General features: G+C 37.9%; 1 protein-coding gene across 3 annotated transcripts in view; it reads right to left on the reverse strand.

The window, feature by feature from the left end:
- Positions 1-16,044, reverse strand: part of CNST (consortin, connexin sorting protein) — a 46,429-nt gene that overhangs the window by 9,699 nt on the left and 20,686 nt on the right. For 2 of the 3 annotated variants that reach the window (XM_069484631.1, XM_069484630.1), the window contains exons 3-9: positions 10,092-10,297; positions 8,500-8,530; positions 7,256-7,342; positions 6,718-6,832; positions 4,680-4,701; positions 4,376-4,472; positions 2,027-2,925 (exon numbers count right to left, since the gene is read on the reverse strand). In XM_069484631.1, coding sequence (XP_069340732.1) covers positions 2,027-2,925; positions 4,376-4,472; positions 4,680-4,701; positions 6,718-6,832; positions 7,256-7,342; positions 8,500-8,530; positions 10,092-10,297 — 1,457 coding nt within the window. Of the gene's footprint in view, positions 1-2,011; positions 2,926-4,375; positions 4,473-4,679; positions 4,702-6,717; positions 6,833-7,255; positions 7,343-8,499; positions 8,531-10,091; positions 10,298-16,044 lie in introns of those variants that run through there. The other variant, XM_069484632.1, reaches the window with a different exon arrangement.

Here is a 16,044-nt window from a genome sequence, read left to right on the forward strand (position 1 = left end):
ATTATATTGTAACTCTACTGGAATAGTAAATCCAAATGTGACAAAGCAAACATTCAGAGACAGTGCATTAGAAGTGCCTCCTCATAAAATTAAAGGAGAAAATAGATATAAAACAATATTCTTTTAATGATATAAGTTTTACTCAATCCAGATTAGTAAATTTTGAATAAGGAACACATGCTTGGTTTCCAATTAACTCGAGAATTAACATTCACAAATCACATGACTGTATCATAAACACCTTAAATGCCAGTGATTTCGCCGTAGAAGCACATGTCAAATTTATCACCACTATTCTCACTAAAAAAACAAATGATGCTCTCTGCCTACTCCTTTAGATTTGGGTTCTATAATAAGAACTATTATTTAGTGAATATGTATACTTTATGTAAAGACATTTACAAAACATGTCATTTGATCTTCACAAGGCATTATCAGCCCCATTTTACAGGTGAAGAAGCCAAGCTTAGAGAGTTTGAGTAACTTGCTTAAGCTTGCAGTGCCAATAACTGACAGTTTGAATACAAACTCAAGATTAAAGCTCTTGCCATTTTCTTAATGCGAAAAGATCTTATTGTTTTCCCAAACTATTAAAATTTTGCTCCATGCCATAGATTATAATATATATGATTATATATAATTACAGTGAGATAAACAGAATTTGCAAATAAAATGAATAAGTTTCTTCTGTCTTTCCAAAGTAGTTTACATCTCTAGCAAAAATTCTTGCATCACCCCAATTAAGAGATACTTACACTAATGGCTAAATTTGTCAATCTAGAAACATGGGGGCATTTCCCTATGAGGTCAACATGATCACTGGCATGAAAAGACGTGTCAGATAACAGTAAGCTTTTGGTATTACAGCTGGATTTGAACATGGGTGAGACCTCTGTTTTGTTAACTCCCCGTACCAGAGATCTGGTTAAAACAAATGAGAGAATGAATACTGAGTCAACAAGTGCTTTACTATTAACTCTATTTGATTATTTTTTTACTATTTTAAAAGTTGTGGTAAAATATACATAACATAAAATTGCCATTTTAACCATTTCTCAGTATATTAATTCAATGGTATTAATTACAATCAACATACTGTGCAACCATCACCGCTACCTATTTCCAAAATTTTTCATCACCCCAAACAGAAACACTGTACCCATTAAGCAATATTAAATAATTTTGTTAAGAAAGAATTAAGACAAAAAATCACAGTTGCAATGATAATGCTGTGTTAGAACACAATGGATATGAATGAGACTTAAAAGCTAACTTGGAAAAAAATATATAAGGTGAAGAAAAAGAAAGGCAGCCAGTATCCTTATTTTCAGAGAAGCAAACAGCCTTAGAGAGGTAAAAAGTGATTCCATGAGGCTGATAACTAACTGGTAGGACTGTTTTGGAATTAAGCCAATTGAATTCTGCTCTTTCCACCGTACCAAGCCATCCTGGTGAAGGGGCTGAAGTTTCGGTATGGCTTTTATCTTTTCTTTTTCCAAACTTTTTATTGTAATATCTAACGAAGGGAATGGTAATTTTGCCTTGATCTTGTTTTTTTCTAACTTACATAGCTTAAAAATGAATCTAGTACCCCTCTTGTGTTATATTTTAAAATATTTCTTAAAGAATTTTGAAAATACATTAACAAGAAGAAGAAACAGTGAGTACATACTATATTTTATCTCCTAGAGGTATGAGAAGAAAAATGAGATTTCCTTATTGGAATGGGACTAATCTTATCTTGATAATAATTTCTGGGACTGCCAAATAAAAGTCAGGACTATCTAAAAAAACGGTTATATATAATAATGCTTACTATATCTGGAGGCATGCAATATAATCTCTTGAAGTATAAACATTATAACGATTGAAAGTCATTGTATTCAACAGATATAAATTTAAAAACTACTAATAATTAAAATTTTATGTTAACTACAATTTTCCCTCATGTTTGAGACCAGGGAAAACTTAACAAAAACAAGGCCATATTCACTCTACTTTTAATTGTAGTTCATCTCGAATTTACCTCTGCAATCTCTATCCTTTTGGCAAGATCATCGAGAGAGAGAGGGCTATCATCAGAAGGCAGATTCTCCTGCAGACTGTAGGATGCTTCTTCAGGAGAAAGATCTTGAAGGAGATCAGAGTCTTCCTCTTGGCTATCTTCATACAAAAGGGAATCTTCAGTATCTTTTAAGCATCCTTCCAAAAGGCTGTTCAAATAGTCTTCTGTTTCCTTACTGAGTTGGTCATCCTTATCTCCCTTTTCCTCTGGGGCCATATACACCTCTGGAAGCCGTGCACTCAAGTCAGATATTTTATTATTTTCACAATGTGCATTCTCAGAAGCCTCTGAGTCAGCCTGGCCCTGTGGTGATTTTCCATCACTGTCCGTGAGATCGGGTTGCCGCAGCTCATCTAATTCATTGTTCTCAGGCTGGTCTGTGGGCAACGCCTCGGAAGCATCCCGAAGTGGCAACCTGAGTGCTCTTCTTTGAGCCTGTGAATTTTTACCCTCAGCAATCGACGCAGGAGATCTATGGTCACAGGCTGGTAAAATCAATGGTTCTGTCACTGACTCGCTGGAGAGTGATACCTCAGGGTCTTCAGCAACACCCTCTATTCTGGCCGCATCCTGGCAGGCCTCTGTTTGAGCCAGCTGCAAGTGGCTGTCATCGTCGCAAGCATTCTCGGCAGAGTCTGGCCCAGACCTGTTCCCGGCCGTCCCCGAGGACTGGGTGTGGAGCTCCAGCGTGGCTTCAGCGCTGCGGAGCGGCTCCTCCGTGTGGTCCTTTCCTGCAGTTGCCACAAGGATTGGGGACTCTGCCTGCCCGGCCATCTGATGACAGCAGGGACTGCTCCCCAGGGGGCCTTCTTTATGTTGCCTTTCTTTACTTGGTTCCGTGCCAAGACAGGTTTTGCTCTCTAAAGACGAGAAAAATAAGTTGTTTAAAATTCACAACACATTGCTGACACTTCTGTTTGAAACTTATTGTTTTTATCAGACTTGGGCAAGATTTCTTTCCCTAGAATTTAGTCCACACCCCTTCATAAAATGGTCATTAGTAGAATGTCTGGATTATTGAAGCCTTTGACAACCCACATCATTTACTTAGCAGAAGCATGCTGCATTCAATTAGAAACCAGAAGACCCAGGTTCTAGCTGTGAATCAAAGCACCAAACAAGTGACTCAAACTTGGTGCCTCAGTTTCCCCATGTATACCACATGTGTCAAAGCAGACGCCAAGTTAGAGGTAGTGCCAAGCTAGTACTGGGCAGCAACCAGTGCTAAGCCTCAAATTCAAACCAACAGCCTGTAATAGTACTCCTCCTGATGTGCACAACATAGACACATCCACACTCTAACTAGGTGGTTATTTTGTGATCCCACCCCCTTTAAGATTCTTAATGAAGTTCATCTTACTCTGATTTCTGATATAAAAATGACTGGGAAAGAAGAGACAGGAAGAACAAGAGCATATAGTAGGATTGACCTAAGGTGATATTCCTAACTCCCCTTGTAAGAGAAAAGAAGGTAAATTAATATTTGAAAAAAATGAAAAAGTACTTTGTAAAGATTTAAAGGCTAAGTAAACTGACAGGGCCATCATCATCTTATATCTTCAGCAGAACTCACCCAGAACACCTGATACTTCCTCTTCAGTATCAGGGCTCTCAAGGCCAAACACATGAAACCCAGGAATATAAACTGGTAATAAAATCAGACATCAGGAAAAAAATACACCCTAAAACATATTTATCTATCTTTATTTTTTAAAGTTTTTATAATGAGCAACATGCATTTTTCTAAATGTTTACGAAAACATTTAGAAAAAAAGTTTCTAAAACTCTTTTGACATAGGCACAGGTGGTATAAAATACATCATAAAGGCTTTAGAAATGTACATACACAAATTAAAGTACATCATAGGTTAGTGAACAGAAAAGTAAAGAGATAAATTGCCATAGAGAAATTATCAAGATTTAGAGCTTTAAATATCTAGATTTACAGAACAAATTTCTGGTAAAGTCCATACAATAAATGTTGGCTTTTAAGCAGAAAATAATGTTGGAATACACCAAAACCAATTCTATTTCAGAGTACTATTGTACAATTTTTTCTTATTCTGTTAGACACATGTAACCATCTACTGAAAACATGAAAATAACTTTATAGTATCTACTGCTAGATGTCTAAAAATTGGAGTTACACAACATAAAAAATCATGCTTTGCTATTTTACTAGGCTAGGTATACGTACAAAAATGTAAATGTAAAAAAATTCCTTCACAGCAGTTCAGATGTAATACTTCTAAAATATTGTAGGAGGCAAGTATCTTTTGAATTTCTACTTAACTTAATTTAAAAAGATACCTGACTCTTTGGCTGTAGCTCCTCTTTCCTTTGGATCTTCAGACACCATTAATTGCGTAAAGCATCTCCTTCCCAGGGACTTTTCCACAGCTGCTATCTGAAAAGTTTAATAAAAAAAAAAAAAAAAAAAAAAAAAAAAATCAACCAAAAAAAAAAAAAACACAACTTTTTTTTGGGAAACTGTTGCATTAAACTAGAAAGCTGAAAATAACTTGAGAGAGATTTGTTTTCTAAAAGAGTCCATATAACAGACATCACTCTAACATTTTTCCTATAAATATTTTCAAAAGAAACAGTCTCTTACCTTATGCTTGTATAAATGAGGACTGTAGAAAAAAAGAGAGAAAAATGAATTAAAAAAAAAATTACAGCAGCAAAACACTTCCAAACAAATGTCACTGAAATGGCTATAAAAAAATACAGCTTCTCTGGGTTCTAATATTAGCACAGAACATTTCCACGGCTGAAGCATCACCACTGGCTTACACAGTTCAAAGTGCAGCTATATCGTGTGTTTAATTTCCTTAGATAGCAAATTACTATTGAAAACTCCCAAAGAAGCTACAAATGCTGATATCCAGAAGAAAAAAAAAAGAATGTTAACTTTTTGCTAATAATGACTTTAAAGACTATTTAACATACATGGATTTCTAAAGTTTCAGTTTATGTCATTATAGTTTAAAATAGATCATGGTAGAAGATAATCTTTTTGGAATTATCCATGGAAACAGATAATAAAAAGGTAACTTTCATTTTATTTTTAAAGACAGAGTCTCACTCTGTTGTCCTAGCTAGACTGCAATGGTATGATCATAGCTCACTGCAACCTCAAACTCCTGCACTCAAGTGATCCTCCTGCCTCAGCCTCCCGAGTAGCTGGGACTACAGGGGCGCACCACCACGCCTGGCTAATTTTTCTACTTTTAGTAGAGACGGAGTCTCGCTCTTGCTCAGGTTGGTCTCAAACTCCTGAGCTCAAGTGATCCTCCTTGCTTCGGCCTCCGAAAATGTTGGGATTACAGGTGTGAGCCACTGAGGCTGGCTGGAATTATCCAAATTCTAAAGCATAAAGACAACATGCTCATATTATGTTCAATAAGTATTCGTTTCTTAAATAATTAAAACATTTGTAACACATTAAGGAGATATTAGTTCCCTAGGATGGGCAGGGGAGGTGTCTTAAAAGTAAGAAAATGATCTTCTTTACTTTAAAAGATTCCATTATTTTAAATTGCTCTGAATTTGAAAGTTAACCCATTTAACATGTTAAGTAATTAGGTTATAATTCAGAATCCCCGAAAATACTGTTTTAAAGGTTCAAATTAACTAACACAAGAAAACGGTCATCATGAGATTTGAATGAGCATCCACCTCTGAATCTAGAATCACACTTCAAAGGCTGGTCTCCAAAACAATGAGATTCAAAAGCAAGTTCTCTATCTGCTGCATGAGCTACGCAACAATTACTTGGCATTGTTTCATTATTAACAAATAGAGCTTTAGTTTTCTCTTTATAATTCTGAGAGAAAAGGAGAGAAAGCTATCAACAGCCTTTGTATTGAAGATTTATGTTCTGAATTCCAGAAATCTGCACTAGTTTAAACACTATTATGTCCCCTCATCTTTGAATACTGGGTCTTCAAATAATGAATATTTTGAAATGTAAGTGCTTTATTATTACTATAATTTAGGTTAAAAAATCCAATTTCTTGCTGGGTGTGGTAGCTCATGCCTATAATCTCAGTGACTCCGGAGATCGAGGCAGGAGGATTCCGTTAAGCCCAGGAGATGAGGCTGCAGTGAGCTATGATCCATTCTCTACACTCTAACCTGGGTGACACAGGAGATACATCTAAAAAAAAAAAAAAAAAATTCAACTCCTTGACACAAATTAAGCCATTTAAAATTATCTGGTAAATGTAGTTTTCCTTATGCAGTATTTTGGTTCAGTACTGTACTGTATTTACTTTACAGCATTAGGCTACTCTTGAAAGTTTTTTTTTTTTTTTTTTTACTACGACATACAAACATTAACAAACTAGAATAAAAAATCCTAATACACAATTATGCCCATCCGAATTGCTTAATCTCTTACCAAAAAAAGATAAAAATTAGAAGTTACAGTTTTTAATTTCTAATTAGAAGGATCCTCTGAACCTATGTAAAGTTGACCTTTTACTGAGTTCTGTATAAGAAATACATAAAAGCTGAGAAAGAACCTAATAATTTTATTATACCCATTTTAATTTCTCCAGTTAAAAAATTAAACACAGAAATAGATCTTGTATGTCAAATATGCAATGCTATTCCAACCCATCCTAACCAAATTCTGATATACTTACTCTTGATGTGTTGTGCAAATTTTAGTAAGCCGTTCAAAATCTTCACCATTAAATCCTTTTTCTGAATTCCTTAGAGACATAACTGTATGCGGTTGTACAGTTTTCCATTTTGTTTCTAAATTTAAAATATTTGTTAGTCACTGGCTCTTACAAAACATATTTAGGAGGGAAAAAGAGTTAACTGATAAAGATTAGCATGCAAAATTGCCTTCTCAAACCACCCCAAAGTTAACACAGTTAGAAATAGCTAAGTCATTACTTTTCAATATAAGTAAATACCATCCCAGAGACTAAATTAGTCAGGAGAGCTTGAAACGTGATCAGAAGAAACGCAAATAGTAGCAAGTGTTCATTCTTGGCATTGATACAAAGAGCAAAATACAAAGAAAAAATGTTCTCACATGATACTTTCTTTGTAACACTAACTTGACTATGGAAACATCTATCTTCTGATTTACAAAACCAGGTCAAATATGTTAATTTTCTAGATAGCAACTTGTTAGGTTACTGATAATTGCACACTTTAGTCTGTACTCACCCCACTGTTCTTGAATGGCAGAAAGATTTGCAAGCAACTGCTCATGATACAATCGTTCAAGCTGAATGAATTTCATTGCTTTCTCATCTGAACAGAAAATTTGAGGAAAATAGAAATCCCGTCTATTTAAATAATCCCCACATTTGAAGAGGAATGTCCAATTTCTATAATTGAGAAACTTGCAGCTTACCAGAAAATAAGACTCTAAACATTTTTAAACTGAAACATCGAAAGTAATGTTTCTTGGTTTTGAAGTAGGTACATTTTCACGTAGCATATTATGAAGTAGCTATTCGAGTTCCACACTACCAGCAAACAATAGAAACTAAAAGGTTTTAATACTCAAGGAATGTCTGCTTGCTAATATAATTCTAGCAGAGTCAATTAAGTGTAATTTAAGGAAATAGGATCCACATGGAATCCTGGAATCTACGTGTTTCCCTTTTTAATTTCTCTCCTTCCTTTCTGTCAAGCAACTACATGACTCTCTGGTCAAGTGTTTGTTCCTGTTTTAAATCACCTTGATCCTTTATTATTTCCCACTGAATGCTTTTCTCCCAAAAGAACAAAGGATCATTTGCCTAAACAATGACAGAAGAAAAAATTACATGGATTTTTTGGGTAAAAATTTAATTAACTTCCCATATTGATTTTCATAATTATCATGTGATTCCATTTTTTGGTAGATCTTGTGAACTTCTGCCTCCTCATCTGTACCACACATATTTGCATCTTATGAGGTCGAGATACACTGTCCAACTGTCTACCTTCCTCTGGGCGATGCTCTAAATGTTGACCCAGAAAAAAGGAAAAGAAAAATTCCCTGTTTAGTTTTTCGTCCTTCCCACGATCATTCAGAAGTTCAGTTCTTCCTCTCATTTGTAGTCTTAAAAATATCCCAGAGACCATAAATATTTAGGCCAGGGAGAAGCAAGAACAATTTCTTTTTTCCCTCTGCCCATGACTTAAATTAAGTATACCAGTGATCCTCAAACTTTACTGAACAGAAAAATTATCTGCAAAACTTGCTAAAATACAGATTCATGGGCCTGATTCCCAAAATCTCTAATTCTGACAAGAAATTTTCTACACCTTGCTTTCTGAGGTGGGTACCTACAACTGTCAAAACCCACTGAAATCATATGTCCTGTACATTTTATCATATGTAAAGTATACCCCAATTTAAAAAAAAATGATTCTCTAAGAGTTCTGTGAATTTCTTTCTGTAATTAAGAAAAGGATACAGTCCTCTTCCTGGAAATAGGACTCTGCTATCTGTTAAAAAACAAAACAAACAAACAAACAAACAAAAAACAGAGACAATTAAATTAACATTTGGATGAAAAGATAGATTTGGAACAAATTAAGACCTTGAAACTCCAAATGTCTTTGGTATCAAACTAAGAGAACTCTTATTTAACTACATTTGCCAGTTCAGAAGAAATTTGACTGTCGACAGACATAGGACACAAGCACTTCTGAAGTCACTCATCTCAAGCAAAGCAGAGACCTTCTTTACATAATAACCTCATTCTTCCTATTCTCTTTTTTCTTTTTTTTTTTTGAGACAGAGTCTCAGTCAGTCACCCAGGCTATAGAGCAGTGGCACGATCACAGTTCACTGCAGCTTCCAACTCCTGGGTTCAAGTGATCCTCCTACCTCAGCCTCCTGAGCAGCTGGGACTAGAGTCACATGCCACTGTGCCTAATTTTTTTTTTTTTTTTTGGTAGAGACAGGGTCTCGCTGTGTTGCCAAGGCTGGTCTTGAACATGAGGCATCAAGTTATCCTCCCACCTCACCCCTCCACAAAGTGCTGGGATTATAGGCACGAGCCACCATGCCCAGCCTTTCTATACTATTTCAAGTCAAATCTAAATTCCCAAGATTTCATTAGAGTTTAGAACTAAGAACTCCAAAGAATGAGAAAAATGCTACAGAGGCTTATAAGAATATATGACATGAGTGAAAAAATGATTCTGTTCATTGTAAGCTAAAATGTATATGTCATACCATGTAAGATCTTAACACCCCATTTATTTCACTCCTATTTCACAAACTACCAGCTCTGGAGACCTCATGGGACATTGACTTTTTGGTCTGTTTTCATATTTAAGAAAAGTCTGGGCCAAGTGCAAACAGTTGAGCAATAATATTTGGAATATATACAAAGTGCTGCGCATTATAAAAAATACTAGATAAAAACTTCAGTGATGCAGGAGCTGGTCAAGGCTCGTCACCTACCAGATTCATCCTGTGGCATCTTTAAATTTAAAAATTCTTTGATTCTAAAAACTTTGAGATTTTTAAAGATCTTTATTTAGATATAACATTTCTGAGTAAGTAAGTAGATCAGTGAAAGGTGGCCTAACAAGCTACCTAATAAAGGAAAATAAACTACCAAACAAAAAATAAGGAAAATACACTCACAACACAACTACACTTTTGTTTCGTTTAATTAAAACACCTGTGGCCTAACACCTTCTCTCTAAGACTTTGTTTTCTCAGCTTGGAAGAGCTGTAAGTGGACGGTATGAGTGCGAACTCCCCCCTGCAGTTCTCGTCAGCACCAGGTTCTAAGGACTCAGATAAAATCAGCCTCACAGAGAGAAAATGCATAGTTCCCCTACTACATATTACATGAGATATATATGAGTTTTATGTTGCCAAATTTCCTAAATATCACATCAGCCATTAATCCAGGGTCACCGTCTGCTGGTCTCACCAGTGATGGGGGGGCGGGGGATAGAGTCAATTGCAGAGAAATGGATTTCAGGTTATTCCAAACACGGACACCAGAATTTTGGTGAGGCTGAAGGTCAAGGGTGTACTATATACCTGATGAAGGCAAAGGGGAAGTGCTCTTGAATCCAGCTGCTCAACTTCACCTCGTAGGAGTGAAAACAAAGATGGCAGAACCAGCTTCGGGGCATCTGGTTGATCATTAGCGTTCACTTCGGCAGCCTCTTCATCACCAACACCTCGTGTGGCTGCACTTAGTATTCTTTCTTGCATTAAAGGTGCAATATCTCCTGAAGAAAGTCCTTTAAGAAGCAAAGAAAATGGCCGTTAGGACAGAGTCCCACCATGGTATGGTGCCTTAAAACCATCATGCCTGCTAACCATAAAGCTTTCAAATATTTAATAAAACTAACCATGTGAAAAGGAAAAACTCAGGAACCACAAGTTATTGTCCACATTAATGCAGTGCTGACATCTGAGTACTTAGCATACACATAAACCACTTTTGGCAGAATTATAATTAAGAGCATTAATAAAAAGAGATCTGAAGAAAAGTATGGTGGTTAAAATCTGACCACGAACTGGATTCTACCAAAGGAAAACTGGATTGCCTATAATTTGAAGTTCTGGCTTGCCCAAAATAAGACAGTACTGAACAGGAAGGTACATGTGTTTATCATGTGAAACAGCTAAAGAAGTCGAGCCTTTCTCTTTAAACTCTGGTCTGATGACATTAGAACTACTTCTGGATCCCAGGAGAGTGGCAGGAATTCAGACATGAGAGCTAAAGGCCCGCGAAAATCTTTTCCTAATAAAAAGAAGTAACACAAACTTCTCAAAAATCATTAATAAACACTCAACCCACAGCTCCTAAAATGCACCAAAGTTTAAAAATTTAATTGTTGTAAATTATGACTTCACCCTTCACTGAAATCTCAGTATCAGTTCTAAGTTTCACGTTCAAAGTGAATGGATTATCTGCCTGTGTACATACCTTCTACTAGTCGACCCCAGAAAGGATCTTCCTCAGTAACATAGTACGTGGGCACCATGACTGAGGCTGCCCTCTCTCTAGAGCTGTGGTCCCCAACCCCCGGCCAAAGACCAGTTAGGGAGTGGGCCGCAGAGCCCCCACCCCCACCCCACTCTGTGTCAGCGGAAAAACTGTCTTCCATGAAACCGGTCCCTGGTGCCAAAAAGGTTGGGGACTGCTGCTTTAGAGCGTGCCTAGAACCCTGTTCTACTGCCTTCTACACAAACCCACTGCCCTGGCCAGACTGGCCCATTCTTCATCTCCCTAGTAAAATACTCCACCCCTTTCTGAGCAATTACGGATTCTAATAGCTGGAATATTTTCCTTCCATCTATGCCTATTTGTCTCCTACTCAAACAAAATCCATATGCTTTCCTATAACATGATCCTGAAGTCAACTTATTTTCCTCTGAATCCTGTATATGGCCTTATATTATGCTAGGCTGCATTATAGTAACTGGTGTAAAGTCTCATCTTCATTAGATCATAACTCCTACAGCACAGGGGTTCATTTATGTACCACAGATTCCCAATTATATCCAGGATAGTACCCTCAGCAATAAAATTTCAAGTGTTACACTTCTTTAAAAAAATCACTTAGAGTGATTACTCATATTTTAGAGAATTCTATTATTTTTTTCTGAGAGACAGGTTCTTGCTCTGTTGCCCAGGCTGGAATGCAGTGGTATGATCATAACTCACTGTCACCTCAAACTCCTGGGCTCAAGTGATCCTTCTGCCTCAGCCTCCTGAGCAGCTGGGACTACAGGCATGTGCCACCAAGCCTGGCTACTTTAAAAAAACCTTTTTAATAGAGCTGGGGTCTTGCCATGTTGCCCAGGCTGGTCTTGAATTCGTAGGCTCAAGTGATCCTGCCAAAGAACTGGGATTACAGGTGTGAGCGGCTCTTCTACAATCTTTATGTCACTTGGCCCATAGAAGTACAAGGCCCAGTGATGATCTGCTATTTCGGAGGGACAACATTTATGAAAACGTACATGATTCTTCTGCTTTCTAATTTTCTAACCACAATGGTGGCAGAACCAAAAGAGTGCCAATGTGGGGCCAGGAACTTTCCATGGAGAACTACAAAGAGTTTGCTGAGGCTGGCAAGCAGGAATTGTTCTGCAGAAACATAGCTACCAACACATTCAGAGGAAAGGCATGCGCAGTAATTGTTCTGCGGCAAATTGTGGTAAGTCAGAATTCCTTTAAACACACTTTAAAATTCATCAAAAGTGAGATAGTCTGGTATAAACAATTAAGGAGTCTGAAATCAGACTGCCTGGGGTCAAATCCTGAGAGCGTCACTTATTAGCAATATGATATTGGGCAAGTTACTTATTCTCTCTCTGATTCAGATTCCTGATCTATAAACTGGGGCTAATTGTGGTATGCTTAATAAGGCTGTGGTGAGGATTAAATGAGATTATCCATATAAAGCGTGGACCACAGTGGCTGGCATATTGTGCTGTGTTTTTCCCCATCTCTGAAACAGATACTACTTCCCAAAGATGAATTGGTTGAAGTTTCTAAATCAATGGCATCTTTATCTAAAAGATGGTATCATACAAAAATAATAAATAGCAGTACTCTTTCATAGTCATTCAATTTAATTCTGTACCTCTAGGCACAGGTCTTGCTATTAGAAGCCCTAAAATTAAAAGGTCTTGAATGCCATAAGCAAAATGGCAGAACAGGCAGCTCCAAACTCCCAGGCCTCGACAGAAATATCAAAAAGATAACCAGAACTGTCAGAACCAACTTTGTCAGAACTCTGGAAAACAAAGGTACAACAGAGTGACCGACCACTGAATCGAGAGAAAGGTAATGTAAAAATGGGAGCAAAGCTCTGTGGCATTTTTACGTGCCTTTGCCTCACCCCTTCCCCAGCTCAACAGCGTCTTGAAGACAGCAGCCCACGCTCCCGCATGGGAACCCAGTCCTTGGTTCCGAAGGGAGCAGAGAAGACCTTATTTGCAATTGACTGTTTGTCCTAACCTGTCTGGAGCTACCGGAAGGACTGACACAAGGCACTTGCCCCTAACACCAAAGTCAGAACCCATTCAGAGTGGAAACGCAACAGGCGTTACTGGAAAATACTGTCAGATGATCGAAAACCAGCAGCCAACTGGTACAAACACTTATGCTTGAGACATAAAATAGACCGTTTAAAGCCAAGTAGAAAAAGTCAGGAAGCGACTTTTCTTGGGAAATCAGGGCATTGAAAAGTGCCTGTGTAGACTGTGGAATTTAGAAAACCACACCCATGTTCAGGATAGGGCATATGCTTAGAAAAGACCTGTCAGCTCAGTGCAAGGAGGAAGTGAGGAGGAAACAGAATTTTAAATGGCCCAAGTGTTAAAAGAATACATGGGCACAGAGCTAATCTGTAAAGACTGGAAAAGAAACACCTCTTGATTGCTGAGACTTCAGCAATCAAGAATAGCCAACCCTGCATAAGTGGGAGAAGCTGATTCAAATGTCCAGTTAAAAAAAAAAAAAAAAGAAAGAAAACCCAAAAAACAAAGGATACAAGGAAACAGTATAGTGTAGCCCATTCAGAGGAAGGAAAAAAATTGACAGAAAACATCCCCGAGGAAGCCGAGACACTGAACTTAAATCACCTTTCCTAAATATGCTCAAAGAAATAAAGAACACCATAGACGAAGAACTAAAGGAAATCAGGAAAACAATGTATGAACAAAATGAGAATAAAAATAAGGACATATTATTAGTGCTTAATGGATACAGAGATTCCCTTTGGGGTGACCAAAGTTTTAGAAATAGATAGTGATGATGGTTATAAAATATATATATATATTTTTTTTTGAGACAGAGTCTGGCTCTGTCGCCGGGGCTAGAGTGCCGTGGCATCAGCCTAGCTCACAGCAACCTCAAACTCCTGAGCTCAAGCAATCCTCCTGCCTCAGCCTCCCGAGTAGCTGGGACTACAGGCATGTGCCACCATGCCCAGCTAATTTTTTCTATATATATTTTTAATTGTCCATATAATTTCTTTCTATTTTTAGTAGAGACGGGGTCCTGCTCTTGCTCAGGCTGGTCTCCGAACTCCTGACCTCGAGCGATCCACCCGCCTTGGCCTCCCAGAGTGCTAGGATGGTTATAAAATATAATGGATATAATTAATACCACTGAATGTACAGTGAAGTAGTTAAAATGGCAAATTTATATTTTTTATTGCAATAAAAGTAGTAACAGAAAAAAAATGCCGCCAACTGAAAATATATATAGAAAAAATTAGCCGGGCATGGTGGCGCATGCCTGTAGTCCCAGCTACTCGGGAGGCTGAGGCAGTAGGATCGCTTAAGCCCAGGAGTTTGAGGTTGCTGTGAACTAGGCTGACGCCACAGCACTCACTCTAGCCTGGGCAACAGAGCAAGACTCTGTCTCAAAAAAAAAAAAAAAAAAAAGAAAAAGAAAAAAAATGCCTTCAGTTCTGTGATTTTAAGTTACAATTCTTTGAGTCATTGCATAACTGAATTCCTTAAACCACCTGATCCATTAATTCTGATGCATATCTTGGCCATAATTTTGGAAGGCACATAAGAAATAAATTTTAATGCGTGATTTATGTAATTCCTATGCTAGATTCTCTGTGCCATGATCCTTTTTTTTCTCCTACATTTCTTCACTCTAAGGTTCTGGTCAGTGCCATGAAAACAGACAGGAGAATGCTCACTGTTTAAATATCTTCAATCTTTGGCTAGACATATTGAAGTGGCAAAAAGGAAAGAAATATCCCTTTCTTTTCCTTAACACTTGACACTGGCACTGTGAGAGAGAAATTTGGAAGTAAGCCAACTTCCTTCTGACCTAACCTGGGGTCAAAGGGATGTATTATGTGATGACAGGACAGTCGCTACTTGCTCGCTGTGTCACATTCTCTTCCCCAGGCTGTGGCCTCCGCCTTCAGAGGGAGGAGTGCAAGGCTGTGGTTACGAGCTTACGCTGCAGTCAGGCTGCCCTGTAACCCAAGGTGAGTGGCCTGACTCTCTTAAAGAGGATTAAATATGGTAACATACAAAGTACACCCCGAACTTAGCAGGCGCCCAGAGCAGCAGCACTGTTCCCTTAATGGATGTTGAGTAAGTGGTTTCAATGTCAAGGCAGGGATGGATAGACAAAAACAACCACTGGACTTTATTTTAGGTGGCAATCTTAAAAATCACTATTAACACTTTTTTGGACTGTTCGGAGGGACAGGACTTGAGTAACGCTGAAACAGCAAACCTTTCATTAGCTAAGTGAACTATGTTTTAAATGCTGTAGTCGGAATGTGCTGTCATAGCAGACTCTGAAGGACAGCCACGTACAAACTTTCAAAAGAATTTTCTTATTTCCCTCCCAGGTAGAAGCCACAAAGGGCACTTTTCTTGAGTGGAAGGACCAGGCCCTTTTTTATAGGTTGTTTGCTTTGCTGAGCTCTTAAAGAAGCAGAGCTCTAGTTTCTCACCAGAAATTTTAATAAATGAGGCTAAGCACAGTGCTTGCACCTGTGATCCCAGCACTTTGGGAGGATGAGGCCGGAGGATCACTTGAGGTCAGGAATTTGAGACCACCTTGGGTAACAGAGAGAAACCCTAGGCTCTACAAAAAATTTAAAAAATTAGCCAGGCATGGTGGCATATGCTTCTAGTCTCAGCTACTTGGGAGGCTAAGACAGGAGAATCGCTTGAGCCCAGAAGTTTGAGGTTACAGTGAGCTATGGTTGTGCCACTGCACTCCAGTCTGGGCAATAGAGTGAGACCCTTTCTCTTGCATGGGGATGGGGGGAGAGGGGAAAGAACATGAAAAAGAAATTTTAATAAACGACAGTGAATCACTATCTGGATCTAGAAGCCCACCTTTAGTATTTAAGTGCCTCTGTCTCCAGCCTATCTTTAACCCAAATACTATTATTTATTTCATCCTTTGGAATAAAAGGCTCATTATGTCAGACAGATACACTTATTTGAGAAACCTAAACTTAATATTTACATTTTACAGATACAG

The sequence above is a fragment of the Eulemur rufifrons genome, chromosome 11, assembly GCF_041146395.1.
Source record: "Eulemur rufifrons isolate Redbay chromosome 11, OSU_ERuf_1, whole genome shotgun sequence".
Classification (NCBI taxonomy): Eukaryota; Metazoa; Chordata; class Mammalia; order Primates; family Lemuridae; genus Eulemur; species Eulemur rufifrons.